General features: G+C 38.8%; 1 protein-coding gene across 1 annotated transcript in view; it reads right to left on the bottom strand.

The window, feature by feature from the left end:
- Nucleotides 1-26,188, bottom strand: part of LOC120226050 (zinc finger protein 208-like) — a 141,696-nt gene that overhangs the window by 102,654 nt on the left and 12,854 nt on the right. Inside the window, 3 exon segments of the mRNA XM_039224246.1 lie at nucleotides 68-80; nucleotides 1,928-2,050; nucleotides 2,053-3,894. Of these exon segments, the coding sequence (XP_039080177.1) occupies nucleotides 68-80; nucleotides 1,928-2,050; nucleotides 2,053-3,894 (1,978 nt within the window).

Here is a 26,188-nt window from a genome sequence, read left to right as displayed (position 1 = left end):
CTTTCAGCCAATATATCTTTTGACTGGAAAATTAGTCCCTTTATACTTAAAGGAAGTATTGAAACACGTAAGGATAGTTACTCTTGTCATTCTTTTCAATGCTTTTAGCTGTTTTAGAGTTATTGGCCTTTTTCTTACCCACTTGCTCTTTATCTTTTTGTTGGTTTTCTAGAGTGGTGTACTTTGATTCCTTTCTCTCTCTTTTGTGTATCTCCTACAGACCTGGGCTTTGTGGTTACTAGGCTTGTCTCCTTTAAGTTGCTAACACCTTCATTTTGCATTCTAAACTCTTTGAGACCTGAGGTAATTCTTAAAAACTCTGAATGTACAATCCAATATCCTTTTAGGAAGAGTTAGCTATTCTTTCTCATCTGTGAAGACTTCAGTTCAACCACATGAACTGATATTCTCTACTTCTAACTATTGCTGTTATTACGTTGCCTCCGTATGACTGCCACCTCTTGTTCCTTAAAAGCCAATAAGTAAACCATTTTATCTGTAACATTCAGAATCTCTTTTTTAGTTTTAATAAATGGACAAGAATTTTCTTGGACGTTCTGAACACCTAGTTCATAATAACTTACATCAATGTCATAAGCATCAACAACATTTCTATTTAGATTCTTTTCATAGATTGTACATCATGTTGTCCTTCATCTTCCACAGAAAATCAGGTATACAGGTGTCCCACTGAAGGAGGAAGGGTATCGGGTATCTTTGATGCATAAAGATTAGCCATATACTTTCACACACCCACTGGGAATAAATGAAGTTTCTGAAGTGATTTGAGAGCAGAAAGACATTAATACTTGTTTGTCAACATCTTAAATAGGGCCAAAGTAAAACAAACACACATTGAATTTAATGACTCCTACTTAAAAATCCACCCCTTGTATATTTTGAGGCATACCAGCAGATAGATTAACTAAGTGTTCAACTTTTTTTTATCCCATAAAGTTAAGGATTTTTGTGGAGAAAAATGTCTGAATAGTGTGACCAATGTACTCCTTTCTACTGTCAATTCTGTGACAGTTGATCAGGTATTTTATCTTCATCTAAAAAATATTTTATCTTTCAAGTTACTTTCTTAGCTGTATGCTGATGTTTCCTAAAGTGTATATTTAAAAAGGTCTTTCCTTATTCATACATTATCTCAAGTATGCTTTTGGGCATACTGAGTCACAAGTGAATTCCAGTTAAAGACGCAGTCACTCTCTTTACATTTTACAGTTTCACTCCTGTATAAATACCTGTGATGCTGAAGGAAGTTGTGAGTTCCAGCCAGAGGTTTGCCACATTCATTACATTTGGAACGTTTCTCAACAGGAAATGTGATCATTAGTAAGGCTTGAACAGTCTGAAATGTTTTACCACTTTTTTAAAAAAGCGTTTGAATTGATTATTTGGAGCTTTACTTTTTTAAAGCTTTTTAAAAATGTTTTATTTATTTTTGAGAGAAAGGGAGACACAGCATTCAAAGGCAAGTTCCAGGTTCTGAGTTAGTTGTCTGCACTAACAGACTGACTGCACTAACAGGCTGACTGGAGCTCGAACCCACGAACCATGAGATCATGACCTGAGCTGAAGCCAGACACTCAACAGACTGAGCCACCTAGGCGCCCCCACATTATTTTAAAGTTTTCTCTGTAGTAGGACCTCTATGATGTTGAATGAGGCTTGGGTACTGATTAAAGGGCTTGCCAAATTCTATTTATAAAATCATCTCCCGTATGTAGTCTCTGATGAGGAATGAGGGTTTAGCATTGATTTCAGGTCTGGCACATTCCCAAATGTTTATCATTCCTTTCCAGTATGAATTATCAGATGTGGAATAAGAGTTGAGGAGTCCTTACACATTCTGTCATAGTCTTAACATTTATAAGGTTTGCTCCAGTATGAATTCGGTGTTATAAAGCAAAGATTGAACAGTGATGAAAAGTTTTCGTACATTCTTTGTATTGGTAAGGTTTATCTCCAGCATGAGTTCTGTGATGTTCAGTCAGGGATGAGTGCTGGGTAAAGGCCTTGCCACATTCTTTACCTTTGTAAATCTCTCTCCACTATGAACTCTGTAATGTCCAGTCAGGGTTGAGAGGTGCCTAAAAGCTTTGCCACATTGTTTACATTGGTAAGGTTTCTCTCCAGTGTGAATCCTGTGATGTTGAGTCAGGGATGCATGCTGGTTAAAGGCCTTGCCACATTCTTTACACTGGTAAGGTTTCTCTCCAGTATGAATTCTGCGATGTCGTGTAAGGTGTGAGTGCCCTTGAAAGGACTTGCCACATTCTTTACATTGGTAAGGTTTGTCTCCAATATGGATTTTGTGATGTTCAGTAAGGTTTGAGCGGTGAGTAAAGAACTTCCCACATTCTGTACATTGGTAAGGTTTCTCTCCAGTATGGATTCTGTGATGTTCAGTAAGGCTTTTGTGGCGGTAAAAGGTTTTGCCACATTCTTCACACTTGTAAGGTGAGACTCCAGTATGAGTTTTGCGATGTTCTGTAAAGGTTGAGAGGAACCTAAAGGCCTTGCTACATTCTTTACATTGATAAGGTTTCTCTCCAGTATGAATTCTTTGATGTTCAGTAAGGCTTGACTGGCGGTAAAAGGTTTTGCCACATTCTTTACATTTGTAAGGTTTCACTCCAGTATGAGTTCTGCGATGTTCCGTAAAGGTTGAGCGGTATCTAAAGGCCTTGCCACATGCTTTACATTGGTAAGGTTTCTCTCCAGTATGGATTCTGTGATGCTTACTAAGGGCTGAGGGCCAGTGAAAGGCCTTACCACATTCTTTACACTGGTAAGGTTTCTCTCCAGAATGGATTCTGTGATGTCGATTAAGGCCTGAGGGCCAGTTAAAGGCTTTGCCACATTCTTTACATTGGTAAGGTTTCTGTCCTATATGGATTCTGTGATGTGGAATAAGTTCTGAGGCCAAATTAAAGGCCTTGCCACATTGTTGACATTTGTAAGGTTTCTCTTCAGTATGGATTCTGTGATGTCTACTAAGAGCTGAGTGATGGGTAAAAGCCTTGCCACATTCCTTACATTGGTAAGGTTTCTCTCCAGTATGAATTCTGTGATGTCGAGTAAGGATCGAGTGCTTGTTAAAGGCCTTGCCACATTCTTTACATTGGTAAGGTTTCTCTCCAGTATGCATTCTGTGGTGTGGAATAAGGTCTGAGGGCCAGTGAAAGGGCTTGCCACATTCTTTTCATTGGTAAAGTTTCTCTCCAGTATGAATTCTGTTGTCTTCTGTAAGGGTTGAGATCTGGTTAAAGACATTGCCATAGTCCCTATGTTTATAAGGCTTTTCTGTAGTATGAGTTACCAGATGTTGAGTAAGGACTGAGCACAATTTAAAGGTTTTGGCACATTCTTCACATTTGTAAGGTTTCTGTCCAGTATGCATTTGCTGGAGGTCAAATGCTTTGACACATTCGTTACCTATACACCTTTCCTCTCCAGTACCAATTGTCTTATGTGTATTTAGTTTTGATGAATGACTAAACATGTTCCCTGGTTTATTACCTCTGTCATGGATTTCTCCCTCATGAATCCTCTGATGATCGCCAACATTGGAGGACTGGTTAAGAATTTTCCCACATTCATTATATTTGTAAGGATTCTTTCCTGTAGGGATACTCTTGTGTGTAATAAGGTTGGTGCTTTGATAAGAGACTTCCCCATATTTATTACATTCATAATCATTCTCTAGAAAAGGAGTCCCCAGATGTCTTTGATGGCCTTCACTCTCCGAATCCTTGTTCCAGTCTGTCATTAAGTGTCCTTTCTCAAGGGAACTATGTTTGTAGCTACTCATTGACACTTTTTGGGAAGAAGCTTCTAGGCATGGCTTTGGCAGGAATGTCTGGGTGTCATGTGAAAATATAGCTGAAAGAGATCAAATAATAGAAAGTAAAATCATTCTAGGTACTACTCTCAGATGAATGTACTGACAACTTCTGATAAATAACCTTAAAATCAATCAGCAAACATCAGAAAGATAGCTGAGAAGAAATCACCAGGACTTCACTCTTCCATGGACACATAAACTTGCACACAGGGACTGACCACAAAGCTTAATAGACAATTCCATAACATATCTTGCTGTAGCAGAAATCAACTTCTTATATATCAGAAAATCAGGAAAAGGACCTAGGGGCTCAAAATTAGCAGAATAAAGGAAATTTAAACCTAAAACAGAAATGGAGAATAGAGGCTATAGCAAAAATAGGAAAAATCAACAATGGGAAAAGTTGATGTTCAGAGCAGCCCCCCAAAATTATCAGAGCTATATCTGGTCAAGTCAGAATGATATAGAGAAGTTTAACTAAAATCAGAGGTGAAGAAGTGAAGGCAGACACAGTATGTGAAACCATTGAAATAAAAATATAGGACCACAATAGATAATTATATGGCAAGAAGTAGATACCAAAGAATGGCTATGAATTTCTAAAATGGTGAAACCTACCTGAACTCCATCATGAAGAATATCTATCTATCTATCTATCTATCTATCTATCTATCTATCTATCTATCTATCTATAAGTGTCTTCAACACATCATAAAACATTTGGGTTACTGGGAAAAGAAAGGTGCATTTTGGCACACTATTGAAGTTCATTTAGGGAGTAGAGCACAAGACCAGGCATGTACCCCACTGGCATTTTGACAAACCCTTCCCCCCATAGCCTTGAGAATTATACGAGTACTCCTGTCAGAAAGCAGCTCCTGCCCAAGATTTTGGAGGAAAAATCATTTTCCTCTTTTCCATATCCAAGAAATGATTTATGAAACAACTGTGCCTCTGATTTGAAAGAACTAGAAAGAGGTAAATTTCCTCAGATTTGGAGTGTCACGAGGGGAAGTTGGTGCAGCAACATGTGGTAAGAGGGCTTCATTACTTACAAAGGGTGGTCTGCCTTGCACATTCGTTCCCTGCAGGCCTGCCACGGCAGAATCATTGGTTGCCAGGACAAGAGGCAATACTGGGGCCCAAGCCTTCATAGACTGGGGAGGAGTCATTGGGATGAGGTAGGCTGTGGGCAAGAGGCATCTCAGTTTCTAGGGAAGAAATTGCTAGTGGATCTTGGTCTCCTCATGGTGGTTCTCTGTGGCTTTGGGCACATTTTAAATGCAACAATACTGGGCAGGATATTTTTGAAAACCTGTCAACAGTTGCAGTATAATGAGGACTATGGACTAAGGGGAGAATCCTGGTTATTGCTGTATTGGAATAAACAGTATTTTCTTAGGTAACACTTCCATACTTACTTTCACATTTTTAATAGATACCACACTCCTATGGATCAGAATCTTAAAATGATAGAAAAGTCTTCCTCCTATTACGATTATAAAATTATTATCCATATAATTATCCATGTATCCACCTATTCCTACTCTCCCAAAATAAAAAGCTTTCTTTTCTTAGGTACTCTACCAGAGTGGTTTATACACACACACACACAGACACACACACACAATTATATATGTAGAATATATATGTGTATATATATACACACATATATACACACACACACACAATTATAAATGTAGATTATTATCCTCCTTACTTATATTTGGGCATTATTTCATTTACTTGGTTTTCTACCAAAGGATTTTGGGTTCTTCCCAATCTTTGGCTTTTACATAGGTGTTGTGAGTACTTGAAAGTCATTGTTTTACAAGTTTGCAAGTACTCTGTAGGCTACATTTGAGGGGGAAATTGCTGGTGAAGAGAAGGAAAAAACACATAATTCTGCTAGATAGTACCCAATTGCCTTCCATAGGTATTAAAACAATTTCACTCCCAGTACCAAGATTGCCTGTTTCTCCACAAGGTTACCCAAAGATGACTGGCACTCTTATTTTGCTGATCTTTTAGGGTGCAGAGTCTGAGTTCGTATTTCTGGCTTGAGTCTGCTTTATAGGCCAGCAGTTTTGTCTCCCTCAAATTCCCCTCAGCTAGTGCACTCTTCAAACAATCACTTGGCAACGAATGTGTGTGGAAATGTAAACTGGACAACTGGGAACCCAAATTCTGCAATGTGAAACACACAAAACTGTCCTTGCCCTGATGAAGCACCTGGGTGGCTCAGTGGGTGAAGCATAAGACTCTTGATTTTGGCTCTGGTCATGCTCTCATGGTTTGTGAGATCCAGTCCCTTCTGGGACTCTGAGCTGACCATACAGGGTCTGCTTGGGGTTCTCCCCTCTCTCAAAATAAATACGCGTTACAAACAACAACAGGTGGCTCAGTTGGTAGAGCATCGGACATTAAGCTCGGGTCATGATCTCGTGGTTTGTGGGTTCAAGCCCTACATCAGGCTCTGTGCTAACAGTCTGCACCTGCTTGGGATTCTCTCTCCCTTCTCTCTGTTCCTCTCCCTGTCTGTTCACTCACTCTCCCTCAGAATAAATAAATAAACACTAAGAAGTAAATGTTCTGTACTAGACTTATTCACTGGATAATTCATAAAAACAATAAGGAAGTACTTCAAATCTCTTCATACACTTTATTTAAAAAATTTTTTTTAGTTTTACTTATGTTTTAGAGACAGAGAGAGACAGCATTCAGAGGGGGAGGATCAGGGAGAGAGGGACATACAGAATCCGAAACCAACTCCAGACTCTGAGCTGTCAGCACAGAGCCTCATGCAGAGCTCAAACCCATGAACCATGAGATCATGACCTGAGCCAAAACTGGATGCTTAACCGACTGAGCCACCCAGGTGCCCCTTCATAAACTTTTTTAAAGGTTTAGGGGCACCTGGGTGGCTCAGTCCGTTAAGCGTCTGACTTCAACTCAGGTCATGATCTATGGTTCATGGGTTTGAGCCCCTTGTCGGGCTCTGTGCTGACAACTAGTTCATAGTCTGGGACCTGTTTCGGATTCTGTATCTCCCTCTGTGACCCTTCCCTGCTTACACTGTATTTCTCTCTCTCTCAGAAAGAAATAAAACATTAAAAAAACTTTTTAAAGACTTATTCATTTATCACAGACAAGACAAACTGTGAGTGGGTGAGGGGCAGAGAGAGGGAGACACAGAATTGGAAGCAGGCTCCAGGCTCTGAGCTGTTGGCACAGAGGTGGATGCAGGGCTGGAATTCCTGAACCATGAAATCATGACCTGAGCTGAAGCTGAAAGCTTAACTGAGTCACCCAGGTGCCCCTTCATACATTTCTAAGGAGTGAAGAGAAGGGAGATTATGAAAACATTCTCTGCGACACTAGCATTACCAGTTTATCCAAGCCAAATGAAGACACTACAAGTAAAGAGAAACACAGCTACCTATTGGGAATATTCATGAAAGCCCATAATAAAGCAAACTGAATTAAAGGCACATTTTACAGCATAATGAAGTGGGAATTCTTCCTGACACTCAACGGTGTTTGAACATATGGAATGTTATACATTTGAGACTGCACATTCACATAATGAAGAAAATGCTAATTGATATAGAATAGGGAATGAGCATTATTTTTAGTATCGCACACCATTTTATGATTAAAAGTGCTCAAGATAGTAGAAAACCACCCCCAATTTAATAAAGGCCATGTATGTATTAAAAGAAGAAATCTCACATATTCAGTAGTAAAAGACTGAAAGCTTCTCTTTTATGATCAGAAACAAGGTAATGAGATAACTTGACCTCTCTCATTAAACACAGTACTGCACATTCTAGTCAGAACAATTAAGCAAGAAACAAAAAAATACAGAGGAGGAATCCAAATAGGAGAAGAAAAAGTATAATTATCTCTTAACATGCAGTATAGAAACCTACAAAATCCTTTTTTTGGTCATCACTGGTATTATTTATATATGCTGTTTTTTTCTACTAGATACTCCCTAAATTCTTTGTTTCAACTTTTTTTTTTTTTTCCTGTTTAGGGACGGGGAGTGCACAAGCCAGGGAGAGAAAAAAATCTTAAGCAGGTCTTTCAGGTGGGCATACCATTCGGGGCTGGGGACTCAATCCCACAACCCTGGGTCATGACCTGAACTGAAATCAAGAGTCAGATCTTCAACCTACTGAGCTACTCAGGTGTTCCACAGCTATAGTCTCTTTATCTACAACCTTGTTTAATGTACAGTGGGTTAAGGTTAGTGCAATGATAACACTTCATTCATTACAGATCACTGTTAACACATGAGAAAGCATTCAGTTTCATTAATTAAAATATATCCAACTAAATATACCCTGAACAAGCCACTGCAAGGTTACTGTATGGTCCTTGGTTAAAATATAGATTTACAGGGGCATCTAGGTGACTCAGTTATGCATCCAACTTCGGCTCAAGTCATGATCTCACAGCTCGTGGGTTCGAGCCCCGCATCGGGCTCTGTGCTGACAGCTGAGCCAGGAGCCTGCTTCGGATTCTGTGTCTACCCCTCTCTCTGACCTACCCATGCTCATGCTCTGTCTCTCTCTGTTTCTCAATAATAAATTAAGTGTTAAAAAAGATTTTTAAAAAAACCAGGTGAAAAATAAAAATCTATAGATTTACAGACTTTAAACAACTAGTCTTGTTTATCTGATATATACTCTGAAAATTGTGGCTCTGTGGTTTTACTTTTAACATTCTAAATATGTGTTGATTAAACTATTTATGTCCACAGTAAGGTTTCTGGTCCACAGTAGTCTATTAATAGTTACATTGGGAGGAGGGGGAATCAAAAGTGATATACTTATTTCAATTGCATAAGTGTCAGAGCTCCTAACCCTGCATGTTGAAGGCTCTACTCAGTAATCTGAGTGTTTTAACTTTAGATCATTATTACTCTCTATAATAACACTCCAATTTAGATTAATGCCTGAAATGTGGTACTTAGTACTTTTCACTGTGAATTCCCAGATGTTTATTTAGATTTCCTTTTTCATGACATACATTGCCAACTTTTTACATGCTTAATGTTTGTATGTTGTATGAACCTCTTTACCTGAAAAGAATATTTAAAACAAAAGATTTTTCCTATTCATGGCATTTCTAGGGTTTCCGTCCAGGATATATCATCTGATATGTTGATGTTGAGTTCTACGTAGTAAAGACTTTGCAATATTCTTTACATTTCTAAGTTTTTTTCGCCAGTATGCACTCAATCATGTATACTTAGGTGTTATTCTGGTGAAAGGCATTCCTGAATTGTGTACATTGGTTGGATTTCTCCTAGGTATATATAATCTGATGTCAAAGATTGTTTAATGACTGCTTAAAGGATTCACCAAAATGTTCACCTTTGTAAGATTTCTTCCTAGTAAATACTCTCTGATGTTCAGAAAGTTTAGAATGCTGGGCAAACATTTTACCACATTCTTTTCATTTGTAAGTTATCTCCCCAGTAGGTATTCTCTGTTTTTGAGTGAGTTTTGAAGTCTGGTTAAAACTTTGCCATACTTATCACATTTGTAAATCTTTAGGAAGGATACAGTGACATATAAAGACATTTAAGCTTTGATAAAAGACTTTGTGATATATCTTTCTTTTAAAATGGTATCTGAAAACTGAATTAATTCTTGGAAGTCTTAGAATATGATCCTTGTTGATGTTTCTTTCTGGATTCATTGCTTTCATAAGTTCTGTCTCCATTATAAACACCTTGGTAGTTATTGAAGATCAAGCCCTCACAAAGGCCTTCAGAAGTTCATTCCACATAAAACATTGCTCCAAATTATGTATTTGTGATAATTATTGAACAGTAATGGTTGGATAAAGACTCTACTGAGTACATCAAAGTTATGGTCTTTAGAACAAGGAGGGATTATTTGGTGGTAGAAACCCTCAGGAAAGGACTTCCCAAATTGACTACGTTTGGACATTTTATTTTTTAATTTTTTAAAGTTTATTTATTTTTGAGAGAGAGATGGAGCATGAGTGGTTGAGAGGCAGAGTGAGAGGGAGACACAGAATCTGAAGCAGGCTCTAGGCTCTGAGCTATCAGCACAGAGCCTAACACAGGGCTCGAACTCACGAATTGGAAGACCATTACCTGAGCCAAAGTCAGACGCTTAACCCACAGAGCCACTCATGCGCCCCCCATTTGGACATTTTATAAAGCTTATTTACTTTGAGTGAGAGAGTGAGAAAGCACATTCCAAGGAGAGGGGCAGAGAGAGAATCCCAAGCAGACTCCAGTCACTGCATAGCCCAAGGTGGGGCTTGAACCCGTGAACCCTGAGATCATTGACCTGAGCCAAACCAAGAGTTGGTTGCTTAACCGACTGAGTCACCCAGGCACCCCAAGATTTAGACTTAAAAAAATAATTATTTTGAGAGAGTGTACATGCGGGCAGGGGAGGGAGAGAGAATCCCAAGCAAGTTCCAAGATGAAAACAGGAAACCACCTCCTTGACTTCAACCGCAGCAATTTCTTACTTGACACATCCCCAAAAACAAGGGAAAGGAGCAAAAATGAACTACTGGGACCTCATCAAGATAAAAATCTTCTGCACAGCAAAGGAAATAATCCACAAAACTAACAGGCAACTGATGGAATGGGAAAAGATAATTGCAAATGACATATCAGTTAAAGGGCTAATATTCAAAATCTATATAGAACTCACCAACCTCCACACCCAAAAAACAATCCAGTGAAGAAATGGGCAGAAGATATGAACAGACACTTCTCCAAAGAGGACATCCAGAAGGCCCACAGACACATGAAATGATGCTCAGCGTCCCTCCTCATCAGGGAAATGCAAATCAAAACCAGAGATACCACGTCACGCCAGTCAGAATGGCTAAAATGAACATATCAGGAAACTACAGATGCTGGTGAGAATGTAGAGAAATGGGCACCCTCCTACACTGTTGGTGGGAATGTAAACTGGTGCAGCCCTTCTGGAAAACAGTGTGGAGGTTCCTCAGAAAACTAACAATAGAACTCCCCTATGACCCAGCAATAGCACTGCTAGGAATTTACCCAAGGGATACAGAAATGCTGATGCATAGGGGCACACGTACCCAATGTTAATAACAGCACTTTTTTTTTTTTTTTAACATTTTTTATTTGAGAGAGAGAACATGAGCAGGGGAGGGTCAGAGAGAGAGAGTGAGATACAGAATCTGAAGCAGGCTCCAGGCTCTAAGCTAGCTGCCAGCACAAAGCACGACATGGGGCTTGAACCCACGAACTGTGAGATCAAAATCTGAGCCAAATTCGAACGCTTAACCAACTGAGCCACCCAGGTGGTGGCTCTCTCAACAATAGCAGCACTCTCAATAATAGCCAAAACATGGAAAGAGCCTAAGTGTTCATCTACGGACAAATGGATCAGGAAGATGTGGTTTATCTATACAATAGAATACATGGCAAGGAGAAATCTGGCCATGTGTAGCCACATGGATGGACCTTGAGGGTGTTATGGTGAGTGAAATAAGTCAGGCAGAGAAGGACAGATACCATATGTTTGCACGTATAGGTGGATTAGGAGGAACTTAATGGAGGACCATGGGGGAGAAGTAGGGGATAAATAGTTGGAGAGAGGGAGGGAGGCAAACCATGAGAGGCTCTTGAATGCTGAGAACAATCTGAGGGCTGATGGGAGTGGGGGAGAGGGGAAGGGGGGTGATGGGCATGGGATAGGGCACTTGTTGGGATGAACACTGGGTGTTATATGGAAACCAACGACAATAAACTAAGGAAAATAAATAAATATGAAAGAGACATCCTTGGTAGCATTAACTCAGAAAATTTTGAAACCAAAAAACTAAAGAGAATAAAGTAACACAGAGAAAAAAAATGTCAGCACAGAGCCAGATGCAGGCATTGTTCCCACAAACCTTGAGATCACGACCTGAGCTGAAATGAAGAGTTTGATGCTCAACAGATATTAAGCCACCGAGCCAACCCTCAACTTGTTGTCTTTTTATTATACCACACTGATATGGAAAATAAAACTAAGCTAAAACCCAGGAACAAAAGAAAATATCAAGGAAAGATCAGAAATAAATAAAATAGTTGAGGCACCTGGGTGGCCCAGGTCATGATCCCAGGGCTGTGGGACCAAGCTCCAGGTAGGGCTTCACTTGAGTGAGGAGCCTAAGATTCTGCCTTTCTCACTCTGTCCCTCACCCCAGTTTGCTGGTTCTCTCTGGAAAAAAAAAAAATAAAATAGGGACACCTGGGTGCTTCAGTCGGTTAAACGTCCAACTTCTCAGGTCATGATCTCACAGTTCATGAGTTCGAACCCCGCATCATGCTCTGTGCTGACACCTCGAAGCCTGGAATCTTATTCAGATTCCCTCTCTCTGCCCCTTCCCTGCTCACACTCTATCTCTCTCTCAAAAATAAACTAAAAAAAAATTAAAAAATTAAAACTAAAAAATTAAAAATTAGACATAAAATTGAGACCAGAATAAGCAAAATTGAAAGTAATGCCCAAGTTTTTCAAGGCCAACAAAATTAGAAATGCTTTCACTGTATTAACTAAGAAAAAAGAATAGAGGACTCAAACACCAAACAGAGAAACGGAACAGAAACAACACCACAAAAAAACACAGAAATATATAGTGTGGTAACAGATTACTGTAAGCAATTATATCCTAACAAGTTAGACAAAATAGAACAAAATGTAATTTTAAAAAGTCTACAAGTTACCAAGATTGAAATATGAATCTTGAACTCAAGAAATAGTAAATCTTCTTAGACCAGTCACAAAAATAGAAGTTGAATTTGCAATTTAAAAAACAAAAAAACAAAAACCTGCCAGCCTAGGAAAATCCACAGCCTCTTGACTTCATTGGTTAATCCTAATAAACATTAAAAAAATAGTGACAATCTTCACCAAAATCTTACAAATACTAGAGGCAACCCATTCAAAATAATTCTAGAAGGCCAGCATTACTCTGGTACCAAAGCAGGATAAATACCATACAAGAACAAAAATATCTAGTTTGTCCATTCTAAGTATTGCTACTCTGGCTTTCTTTTGGCGTCCATCTGCATGATAAAATCCCCCCCCCCCCCCTTTCCATGTGTAAGTATCTTCAGGTCTAAACTGAGTCTGTTGTAGGGAGCATATAGATGGATCTGGGGTTTTATTGTCTTTTTTTTGTTGTTTGTTTTTATTTTAATCCATTTAGGGACACTATGTGTTTTGATTGGAGTGTATAGGACATTTTTATGTAATTATTGATAGATATGTATTTATTGCCAGTTTATTACTTGTTTTGTCATTGTTTCTAGAGATTTTCTCTGATCCTTTTCCTGTGTCACTTTTTGTGTCTTCTTTGCACTCAAAGATTCCTTTTTAACATTTCTTTTTTTTTTAAATGTTTTTTATTTATTTCTGAGAGAGAGAGAGACAGCAGGGAAGGGTCAGAGAGAAAGGGAGGCACAGAATCTGAAACAGGCTCTGGGCTCTGAGCTAACTGTCAGCACAAAGCCCAACATGGGGCTGGAACCCACGAACCATGAGATCATGGCCTAAGCCGAAGTCGGACGCTTAACTGAGCCACCCAGGCGCGCCTCACCTTTAATATTTCTTGCAGTGCTGACTCAGTGGTGAGGAATTCTTTTAGATTTTGCTTGTGTGGGAAACTGTCTCTCCATCCATTCTGAATGATAGGGTTGCTGGACAGAGTATTCTTGGCCGCATATTTTTCCAAGTCAGCACTTGGAATATATCCTGCCACTCTTTTCTGGCTTGCCAAGTTTCTGTTGAAAAATCACTACTAACCTTATGGTTCTCCTTGATACATGAAAGATGTCTTCCTGCTTTGAAGATATTTTCTTTATCACTGTATTTTGTAAATTTACTTCTAACATACCTTGGTGGTGGCTTGCTTTTGTTGATTTTGATGGGAGTTCTCTCTGCCTCCTGGATCTTAGTGTCTGTTTCCTTAGCCAGATTAGGAAGTTTTCAGCAATTATTCAACATCAAAATGATCTCAAAAGATTATTATTTTTCAATTGAACCAAAGTGAAATGTGAGTGTAACATGCTACCCTCTTTCCACTCAGGTCAATATGGGTGAAAGATAGCATGGACTGTAAAACAACACAGGGACATCTAACCTAAAATCAGGGTGGGTTCTTTGAAGCAGACATGCTGGTAAACTGCTCCCCAACTAATCCGTGTCTTGCACACAATCCAGAGCACAGGACTAGACTCATCACAGTGCTGCATGGAAACGAAGGAGGTCCCTGCCAGCAGTGAGTCAAGATACCTGGGAAGTCACCAACTTTAGGGATCAGAGATCTGTTGGGGCTGTATACCTGGGATGCCAGTGTTTTGTGGAACCACAACACACACCTTACTAGTTCTGACTGTTAGTGTGCAGAAAGCTTCTTCATCTTCAACATCTGTTCTGTCATATGGCATCTTAAGGCAATGGCCACAATGTTTAAATCTTCCAATTGCCCCTTTCCAGCTATTGCCACATATCTGGGCCTGGGAAAGGACAGTTATCTATGGTATCCAAAATCAAAGGGAATTGATGAAAACATGAGGAAAGGATCTGACTTTCCCATAATCTCATAAAACCACACATTTCCCAAGTCCCCATGTTGGTCACATTTGTTCATCACAAGTATCTTCCTAAGACTTTACAGTGACCAGAGAGCTCCCTACCAGATCTTTCCCTGTATTTCAAGAGTTCTTCATGTGTGCTTGTAATAGAACCTATATTCCTCTTCAAGGTTACGATCATTGTGTTCTATCTGTCCTCACAGCTGTCTCAGTGCCAAGTGCCAGACCTAATCCTGTGGCCCATTGATGGTGTTTTCCTGTTCTTCCAAGGAAGTGATGACAACATTTTTTTTAAATCTCTGGTATGGCCTCCATACCGGTTACTGACAATTGCCCTTTGGATTAACAAGAGCCCATGTGGCTTATGTGGGAGTAGGAGAGTGGTGAAAATGGGGTCTCCATAACACAGGGTAGAAGGACAGCTGTGATGCCCTCATCACTGGAATGGAGAGGAAGACATGGAAAAACTGGAAATGATTTGGAAAAAAGACAAGCAAAATTTATCCTTCTCCATGCAGAGTCAGCAACACCACCATAGACAGGTGTCCTCTCACCACGTGAAGAATTCATAGCAATGCTTCAGTCTAGATGTTGTTCTCATTTTACTTTGGGATTCAGGATTACTCCTAATAGAATGATAATGTTTTCTTCCTATATTTAGAACATCTACTAAGTACTGAACAATATCCCATGCTTTGTCTCATCAAACAAGTGTTAAAACAACCCATGACTCATGAATCTGTCAAGTTGTCACATAATCAAATTGTTTCAGTAAAGTGGAGAACTTGGATGATGTCACTTCCAAACACAGTGTGTGTGTGTTGGGGGGGGGGAACAGTAACTAAAGATTATTTTACATAATGTTCTTGTCCAACTGAGAGGAAGAAGTAAAATATAGCAATTAAACTATGTGGAATTTAATATGTTCACTGTGGAATTACTCCCATAATCAAATTAATTTTGAACCACAATGTCAGTTCATGCAAACCATTCTTAAAATCCCTGAGTAAATCCAAGAAGCAATAGTTCCTGAAGATTTGAATGAGAAAAAGAGAGTAGATCCTGCATAATAGGCAGGTAGAGACAGGATTTGCATGGGGAGATTCTCAAGCCAAGATAGATGAGATTTAGAAGAAATACAATACAATATAGAGAAAATTATTCCCATTATGAATCTATAACATTTTTGTTTGCTAGGTAATCATCAATATTGAAATTGGAAATTACCTCATTTGACCCAATATTCCCTTTCCTTCTGAAGATACACACATAAATACACATACCCCTATACTCATACTTTTTCCTAGTTAGTTCTTTTATTCCAAAATATATCTTTGGGAAGGAGGGTGATGGGCAGGGAGGAGGGCACTCATTGGAATGAGCACTGGATGTTTTATGGAAACCAACTTGACAATAAACTATAAAAGAAAAAATATATATCTTTGGCAGGGTGCCTGGGTGGCTTAGTTGGTTAAGCATCTGACTTCAATTCAGGTCATGATCTCGTGGTTTACGAGTTTGAGCCCCATGATGGGCTCTGTGCTGACAGCTCAAAACCAAGAGCCTGCTTTGGATTCTGTGTCTCTGTCTCTCACTGGCTCTCCCCTGCTTATGCTTGCTGCTCTCTCTCACTCTCAAAAATAAACACTAAAAAATTAAAACAAAAGAACAAAAAATCTTTAACATATTGCATTTTGTGCATACCAAAACCATACAACTATATTTTCTGTATATTCATAAAAACAGCATAAGCAAAGAAAAATGTAACATTTTAAAAACAGTAATTGGAAATCCTGTACATATGGCTTATAATTATATTTGTAATAAGTTTGTTCATTACCACTTGTTAAGTACAACCCACTGAGCATTGAAATGTGAGCCATGGTTCAAGAAAAGAACCACATAAAGTTTATTACTCACAGACCCTGGAGGATTTACCCAATATGCCTTGAGGTCAAGGCTGAGTGCAGGCAGAGAAAGTGGCAGGAACCAGGCCTGATGCCTGTTTTATAGTCCATGGTTGGAGTGCTTTGCACGTCCTCAGGTAAGTCTGGAATGCACAATTCAAACTCAAATGAGTGGAGCATGGTAAACTCTACAGGGGTCTTCTCTAAGGGGTGCTCAAGGTAAATATACTGGGAGTGGGCGCTCTTTCACAGAGGTTATTGTGGTAAGTCCCAGCAGGAACTACTTTGTGACTTTGGGGGCTTTTATTTGTTATTGGGCAGAGTTAGAGTCCATTCAATCCTCTGTAGCCAATCTGGTTATACAAGATGGATTCCATGGCCACGGTATCAAGAAATTGACTAGCTTTGCTCTCAATAATACTTCTGTGTCATCATATTAAAAATATCATAATGTCCAGCTGTCACAATAAGGAAGACAGAATACATAAATGGGGAAAATAGATTATTAGTAATAACATCCCACTGCTTTCAGAAGCATAGGTGATGCTTGAATAAAGCAGCGGTTCACTGTGCCTGCCCCCCATGCAGTTGAAAATCTGTGTATTACCTTGACTCCCCAACGCTTCATTTTAACAGCCTACTGTTGACATGGAACTTTATCAAGAACAATCAGTATATATCTTATGTTACATGATATTCCTACAGTAAAGGAAGTTTAAGGAAAGAAAATGTTAAGAAAATCAGTAGAGAAAATACATTGCTGTACTATAAATAATCCTGACTATAAATGAACGCACATAGTTAAAAACCATGTTGTTCAATCTTCAGGTGTACTTTGTGTTACTGTTTACCTGCAAACTTAATAAGGTGGGGAGGCTAAGGTTGGTGTAGGAGAACATTTCATTAACACACTGTTAATACATTAAAACCCATTCAGTGTTCTTAATGAAAATGTGTTAGGTTCAAATGCAGTCTAAACAAGCCAGTGCAAAACCACTGTATGATCCAAAACACCCATTTCAAGCATTCACGAACCATTCTTGTTCCTCTGACATAAGGATCTGTGAATTGTGCTTTCCATGCTATCCAAACTGAGGCTCGTTATTGAGTAAATACGGATTTATAATAACTTTACACCCATTTATGGAAGAGTTAGCTATACTTGCCTAAGATGTCTCTGAGGATCTCTTTATTTCAACTGCATAACTAATATTCCTGACTTCTATCAATTGCTATTATGAAGATACATTCAGATTTTAATCAACAGCCAACCTAATCTCCTGAAAAAACTACTGGTGAGTCTATTTAAAATTCAGAATCTTTCTCTATCTTACTTTACTGCAAATGATACCCTGAATGATCACTTCGTGATGACTTATATCACTGTTATACATCAATCAATAACTTTCTTTTGCAGGCACACAAGTAATATTTTCTGGCCAAAACAAAAAACAAATCTAAAACATGATCGAAAGAAAAAGGACACAGTAAAATTATTCCTCTCCATACAGACATCCATCCTCCCTTGATACTTTCAGGCATATTAACAAATATAGTTGGCCATGGAATAACATGGGTTTGAACAGTATGGGTCCACATATACACAAATGTATATGTATACTGTAAATGTGTTTTCCTTACGATTTTCTTAATATTTTCCTTTCTCAAGCTTACTGTACTGTATGTAATACAGGCAACATATTAAGAATGGGATGTTGACTTTATGTTCTAGATGAGGCTTCTGGTCAACAGTAGGTTATTTCGTTGAAAAAGCACCTTTATTTTTAAGTTTGAGGACTCAAAACTTAGAAGATTTTCAGTCTTGGAGTGGTTGGCACCCAACAACACCTCTATTGTCCAAGGCTAAATAAGTGATCTGAGTGTTTTAACTTTGGATTGTTCTAATACTGATTTAGAATCATGTCTCAAAAGTGATATTCAGCTCATTCTTTCTGCTGTGCATTCTCTGAGTTTATTTAGATTTCACATTCCATTACATAGTTTGCCAATTGTTTACAACGGTAATGTTTTTTTTATCTTTATAAAGACTCTTGTTGCTGTTTATAAATATGTAAAAGGCCAAAGTTTTCGGGGCACCTGGGTGGCTCAGTCAGCTGAGCGTCCAACTTTGGCTCAGGTCACGATCTCATGGTTCATGTGTTCGAGTCCCATGTCGGGCTCATTGCTGACAGCTCAGATTCTGGAGCCTGCTTCGGATTCTGTGTCTCCCTCTCTCTCTGACCCTCCTCTGCTCATGCTGCCTCTCTCTCAGAAATAAATAAAAAAAATTTTTTTTAATATTTTTTTTTTCTTAAAAAAAGCCAAGGTTATCATCATTCATGGGGTTTCTATTCAGTGTAGTTTCTCTGATGTTGAATAAGAGTTCAGTTCTAAGTAGACTTTGCCAATGTCCTTGACATCTGTAAGGTATCTCCCCAGGATTATCTCATGTTGAATGGTTTTGATTATGAATTATATGCTTTCTCACATTTTTAACATTTGTAATGTTTCTTTCTGATATTCACAAAGTTTGTAGTTCTGTCTAAAGCCTTTGCCACATTTTTAAAAACATTTTCCAGCCTTCTCCCCAGTATGTGTTACCTCATGTTGACAAATTTTGAGTGGTACTTCAACCTTTGCCACATTGTTACATTTGTAAAGTTTCTTCCCATTATGAAGACTCTGCTGTTGAATAAGCTTTGAAGACGAGTTAAAAGCTTTACCAGAGTTACTGTATCTGTTATGTCTTCTCTACAGTAAGGATACAATGATGTACAATAGGATTTAAACTTTCTTAAAAGACATTCCTACATCTATTACTTTCATACTGGATTTCTGGAAAATGAGTTCTCTGAAGTTTATAGGATTTGACCCTTGGATCATGGTTTTTCCCAGATTCTTTGCATTGGTTAAGTTGTGTCTCCATAATAAACACCTTAGTAATTATGAAAGATATGAGTTCTCACTAAAGGCCTTCTGAAGTTCACAACACATAAGAACTTAATCCAAATTAACTATTTGTGATGTTTGGATAAAGAGTGTCTGGTTTTTATCAAATTTAGAGACTTTGGAAAAGGAGGGATTATGTATTGGTGGAAGATGAAGCCCCAGAAATGAACTTCTCAAAACAATCAAAACATTTAGAAATTTTATCTTCCTTTTTAAATGTCTAACTTGTAGAAATGTTTCAGTGAATGATTAGTCCATTCTTATATTTGAAATGATTTCAGTGAGTACTTTTGGTATGGATTGGTTAACTTTCCAGAATTTCTAAATGTTCTTCCAGAGAATATGTAGGATTAAAAATGGATTTTGGAGGGGCACCTGGGTGGCTAAGTTGGTTGGACATCTGACTGCGACCCAGGTCACAATCTTATGGTTCCTGAGCTTGAGCCCCACATAGGACTCTGTGCTGACAGCTTAGAGCCTGGAGCCTGCTTCTGATTATGTGTCTCCTTCTCTCTCTGCCTCCCCTACTTGCACTCTGGTCTTTCTCATTCTAAAAACTGAATAAGGTTTTTAAAAAAAAATTTACAAAAATGGATTTGGGTCCTTGGGTTCAAGTATAACTGACTTAAGGTGGGGTTTGCCACCCAAATATTTTATACCCTTGATCTCTTCTGGCAGTAAGGATTCCATTAAGAGCAACTGTCTGGGTTTGGTTATACCCATCATAACATCCTTTCGGCCCTTCACTACCCTCCATCTTCATCCAAGCCATTTGTTAAGTGTAAATACTAAGAGCCACAGCTTCCATTTCTTCCTCGATCAGTCTTTGGAATGAATATTCTTTTTTTTTTTTTTAACTTTTCTTTTGCATTTATTTATTTTTGAAATATAGAGACAGAGCACAAGTCGGGGACTGGCAGAGAGAGGAAACACAGAAACAGAAGCAGGCTCCAGGCTCTGAGCTGTCAGCACAGAGCCCGATGTGGGGTTTAAACTCACAAACTGTGAGATCATGACCTGAGTCGAAGTTGGACGCTTAACCAACTGAGCCACCCAGGAGCCCTGGAATGAATATTCTTTACCTGACTTTGCCAACAGGCCTATGGTGTTATGCAAAGACACAAGTACAAGATACACAGTAAGTTATCCCTCTTACTAAACTCACATGCATATATGGTAAAATGCTAATATACAAAATTAATACCCATCACAGGACATCAGCAGTGGAGAAATAGGGAGCACCAGGACATGGCTCCTCCATGGAGACAAACATAGACCAATTTACCTCTCTGAGTGCTCCAAAAGGCAATAAGGAGCCCTAGCACACCCAGGCAAGTACAAATGAAGAAGAGCCACATCAAAGTTTGTGACACTTGCCCAAGACAGCTGCCCACCCTTCCTGACACTCCATGGCAACACTGTGCAAAAACTGTTACCTCTCATCCGGAGACAAACATGTGAGTGACCTGTATGTTCACTGATCTGGCTTGTTTGCAGCTGCCTGAGGGAGTGGTTTCTGTCATGCAGGACATGACAAGCAGACTGAATGACAGCACCTTTTGGATGCACTGTGGTGGCTCCTCAGGCAAAAGGTGAGCATTTGTTTAGACACCGGAGAGACTACAGAGCTGAAGACAACAGAGGAAGGTACCATGGGCGCTAAAGAAGTAACTATACTCTTGTAAACTGGGAAATCACAAAAATTCAGACATTGCAAGTTACTATTTGTGTTCTCCTGTACAAACAAGTTCATAAGCCTGAGCCCAGAGGCAGTTTTCTTTAAATTCACTCATCTCAACAAAGATCACAAGGCCACAAAGAAACAGAAGAACTTGTTCCAATCACAGGAATGAACTATATCTCCAAAACTAACCCTAAATTAATAAGGAAGTATTAATTGTGAGACAAAGAATTCAAGGGGAAAAAAAATCATAAAAATGCCCATGGAGGAAGAAGAGAAAACAGACAGGTAACTAAATGCTAGCATAAAAACTATGCAGGACCAAAATGTAAACCCAAAGAGACAAAGTATAACAATCACCCAGAAATTGGGACCTGAAGTGTAGAATCACTGAATTTAAAAATACACTAAGGAGTCAGCAACAGACTAGATCAAGCAGAAGAAAGTATCAGAGAATCTAAAGACTGTTTTATGAGACTGACCCGCTGCCCACTGCACCAAGACGGCCACTTCTAAAGACTGTTTTAAATTATCTAAGAGAACCACAGAAAAATGTGGAAAATGTCTAGTTCTAGGGACACATGGGACACCTACAAATGGACCAATGTGTACATTAAGGGGACCCCATAAGAAGAGGAGGGTAAAAGGGGGCAGAGAGTTTCCATGAAGAACTAAAGGCTTGTAGTTCGCATGTGTGTGGAAAGAAGAGACAAATTAACAAACTCGGTAAATTCACAGTAGAATAAGTATCAATGGAGGGAGAGAGAGGTTGGTTGGGTGACCAGTATTAAGGAAAGCACTTATGATAAGCACCGCATGTTATATGTAAATGATGAGCCACTGAATTATACTGAAACCAATATCGCACTCTAAGGTAACTAATTAGAATTTAAATAAAAATTGAAGAAGAGAAACAAGACATGAACCCAGTGACGCATTGTAATTAACTTATCAAAACTCACCAGTGACAAGAGAATTTTGAAAAAACATGACAGGGGCACCTGGGTATCCAGTCGGTTAAGCATCTGACTTCAGCTCAGGTCATGATCTCATGGTTCGTAGGTTGGAGCTCCGCATCCGGCTCTGTGCTGACAGCTCGTTCAGAGCCTGGAGCCTATTTCAGATTCTGTGTCTCCCTCTCTCTCTGACCCTCCCCTGCTCACACTGCCCCCCCCTCTCAAAAATAAATAAAAAACATTAAGAAATTTTTAAAAAGCATGACAAAATCAGATATCTTGTACAAGAGAGCTCCTATAAGATTATTAGTGGGATTCTCTGCAGACCTTAAAGAACAGAAAGTATGGAACAATGTATTCACATACTGAAAGATCAAAAAATATCCACCAAGAATACCCTACTTGGCATAACTCTTTTCCACTAATATAGAAATGAAGACTTTGCCAAGTAAATATCTAAGTTTACCAGCAGATCTGCCGTACAAGAAATGTTATGGAAAGTCCTTCTATGGGCACTTGGGTAGCTCGGTTGATTAAGCGTCCAACTTCTGCTCAAGTCATACTCTCACAATTTGTGAGTTTGAGCCCTGCGTCGGGATCTGTGCCTGATGGCTTAGGGCCTGGAGCCTGCTTCAGATTCTGTCTCTCTCAAGAAATGAATACACATTAAAAAAAAAAAAAAAAGTCCTTCTAGTTGAAATAAAAGAATTCTTGAGAATAACTGAAAGAAACTACATGACATCATAAAGCTCTCTGATCAGTATTAATATTTACACAATTACAGAAACTTATAGTGTTGTAACAAGGTAGGACAAGTCACATTTATTTCTGCTATAGACTTTTTCTTAAATAAAAAAAATAAAATCTAGGTAATATATGCAATATAAAAACAGAATTTGTGATATCATCAATATAAAGTGGGTACAGATGTGGAGATGATAAGTAGAAGAGTTTTATATAAAATTGAGAACATCAGCTTAAAATTGTTAGAGGCATGAAGGTAGCTCATTAGGTTAAGTGTCCAACTCCTGATTTCAGCTTAGGGCATGGTCTCACAGTCTGGGAGTTCAAGCCTGGTGTTGAGCTCTGCACTAGCAGCATGTATAATGCTTTGTAATACCTTTAAGACGTTTTAAGTAATCTTTAAGGTAACCAGAATGAATGTACATACAGATAATACATTCACCAATAAATACATGAAGAAATAAATTCTATTATGATAACTCACCTAGACAGGATACAACATTCGCTTACCAATAATCAAGGAAAGAAATGCATACTTGAGTCACAGAGTATGCTTGAGTAATATTGCTACAGACAAATAGATACTTTAATTGGCAAAGGGCATAAACCTGATTCATATTTGAGTTAGACTCACATTGTCCAAAAATGTAATGGGTTGAAAAATGTCACCCTAAGACAAAATACACAGGTAAAAACAAAATCACAATTGAATAATGCCATGGAAAGTTTTATACAAAAGGAGCACATTATTATAGAATTGCAAAAACAGAGTAAGGTAAAATATAACTCGAAAAACTACATAAAAAAATGAAATTACTTAAAGTTTAAAATATATATAAGCTTATTTATTTTAGGCTTCTTTGAGAAGAGAAAGCAAAGACAGGAGGAACAGAGAGACATGGAGAAAGAAAGGATCCCAAGCAGGCTCCACACTATCAGGACAGAGCTCGATGCAGGGGTCTGATTCATGAACCGTGAGATCATGACCTGAGCCCAGGCAGCTCTATGTAGCTATAATTTTCAACTGTGTACCCATGAAAAAGGAACATTTTGAATTATTGGTAGGTCTTCACGGGCAGTAAATAGTATAGAATATTCATTAAAATCAATCATGGAAAGCTCTAATGAAAACTTTTATGAATTAAGCACTTAAGACATTAGAAATGTATTACGTTAATAGGTCCCTCCTATCACACAGAATTTAAGGGTATAATCCATTCTTTATTTTTTGTGTTTATTAAATAATCATTAATAAAATCACCTAGATAGGATACATCATTATTTTTATTTTTTAATGTTTATCTTAGAGAGATAGACAGAGACAGACAGAGACAGAGACAAAGCACAAGCATGGGAGAGGCAAAAAGAGAGGGAGATGCAGAATCTGAAGCAGGCTCCAGGCCGTGAGCTGTCAGCACAAAGCCCGATGGGGTGTTGAATTCACAAACTGGGATATCATGACCTGAGCTAAAGTCTAAAGCTTAACCAACTGAATCACCTTGTGCCCCTATAATCCATTCTTTAGAATCAAGCAAAAAAAAGTCTTAATTCTTTTAAAGTTTATTTTGAGAGAAACAAAAACGAGGACAAGGGGCAGAAAGGGAGAAAATCCCAAGCAGGATCCACACTATGGGTGCAGAACTGGACTCAGGTCTTGAACTCACAAACAAGGAGATCATGATCTGAGCTGAAACCAAGAGTGAGATGTTCAACTCTCTGAGCCACCCAAGTGCCCCAAAACCTTTCATTTCTAAATAAATAAACATCATCAAAATTATAAAATATACCAAGAATCACTTTATAAAATCTTTGGGATTAAATTCAGATACTCTGTGGAAAGTAGAAAAACTAATGATTCATTTTTCCTGAAGTCAAATTACATTTATACTTAAAACTTTACTTCTGAATACAGGAATTTTACTAATTACCTACCATACTTCCTATAAAACACGCACCCATGTCCTATCAGAACTTTGATCTAAAAAAACAAAGGAATCTCATATATAACTAATCACAAACTGAAAACATATGGCAAAGTCACAGTAACATCATATTATATAAGAGAAAATTATAAAATGGTTCAATTAAGAAATAAGGTAACAATTCAGATTTTATTTTAGGCTGTGGCTTTTAACTTGTAAATATTCTAGCTCCTCTATGGCATTAATTTATGTAGAATTCTAGGAAAATAAAAGGTGCTTTAAATTATTCCACCAGTGAGGAATGGAATACATTGAGAGGAAATTTCTTATTTTAATTAATACAAAGAAAATGAACTTTAAAATACTTAAGTATTTTGAGAGAAAGCAAAAGAGCAAGTAGGGGAAGGGATAGAGAGAGAGTGAGACAGAAGCCAAGCAGGTTCTGTGCCGTCAACCCAGAGCCCTATGCAGGGCTTGAACTCGCAAACCCTGAGATCATGACCTGAGCCAAAATCAACAATCGGATTCTTTTTTTTTTTTTTAATTTTTTTAAATTTATTTCTAGGAGAGAGAGAGACAGCGTGAGCAGGGGAGGGTCAGAGAGAGAGAGATACAGACTCTGAAACAGGCTCCAGGCTCTGAGCTGGCAGTCAGTACAGAGCCGACGCGGGGCTCGAACCCACGAACTCCGAGATCATGACCTAAGTGAAAGTCGGAGGCTTAACCGACTAAGCCACCCAGGTGCCCCAACAATCGGATTCTTAACCAATTGGGCCATGCAGGCATCCTAAACTTTTAATTATTTTTGAGAAAGACAGAGCATGAGGGAGAGGGGCAGAGGATCTCAAGTGAGCTCTGTACTGTCAGCAGACAGCCTGATGCGGGCCTCAAACTCACCAACTGTGAGATCATGACTTGAGCTCAACTCAGACACTTAACCAACTGAGTCAACCAGGCAACCCAAGAAATGAACTTTTGAAGTGAAATAAAGGACTAGATTTTCTCATTTTTGAAAGTTGCTTTGTTATCTGATGTATTTACTGGGTCTCTATTTTGTATGATTAAAATGAAAGCCTCCATAATACTGGAAATGATAAATTAGAAAACTTGTGAGATCTACCTCCAGTGTTTCTGGGATTTTTGCACCAAACCCCAAGATGCCCACCATTACCCTGACACACTTCACATGTGAAGCAAAACAGAACTCAGAAATGGATTAGCACAGAGTTCCTCATAAATACAGCAATTTCCCCAAGACCCTGAAAGCAATGCAGAACTGATCAGATTATGGAGGCCCTCACTATGGATGTGAAGGACCTTCAGTGGAACTGAAGGAGAATCCTTAGAGAATATAAGAGTGTGATGTGTTGCGGCGCCTGGGTGGCTCAGTCGGTTGAGTGTCCAACTTTGGCTCAGGTCATGATCTCACAGTTCGTGGGTTCGAGCCCCGCATTGGGCTCTGTGCTGACAGCTCAGAGCCTAGAGCCTGTGTCAGATTCTGTGCCTCCCTCTCTCTCTGATCCTCCCCTGCTCATGCTGTCTCTATCTCTCTCTC

The sequence above is a fragment of the Hyaena hyaena genome, unplaced genomic scaffold (genome assembly GCF_003009895.1).
Source record: "Hyaena hyaena isolate Hyena2069 unplaced genomic scaffold, ASM300989v1 scaffold_1589, whole genome shotgun sequence".
Taxonomy (NCBI): Eukaryota; Metazoa; Chordata; class Mammalia; order Carnivora; family Hyaenidae; genus Hyaena; species Hyaena hyaena.
Note: the sequence above shows the minus strand (reverse complement) of the source record. Positions and strands in the feature narration are given on the sequence as shown.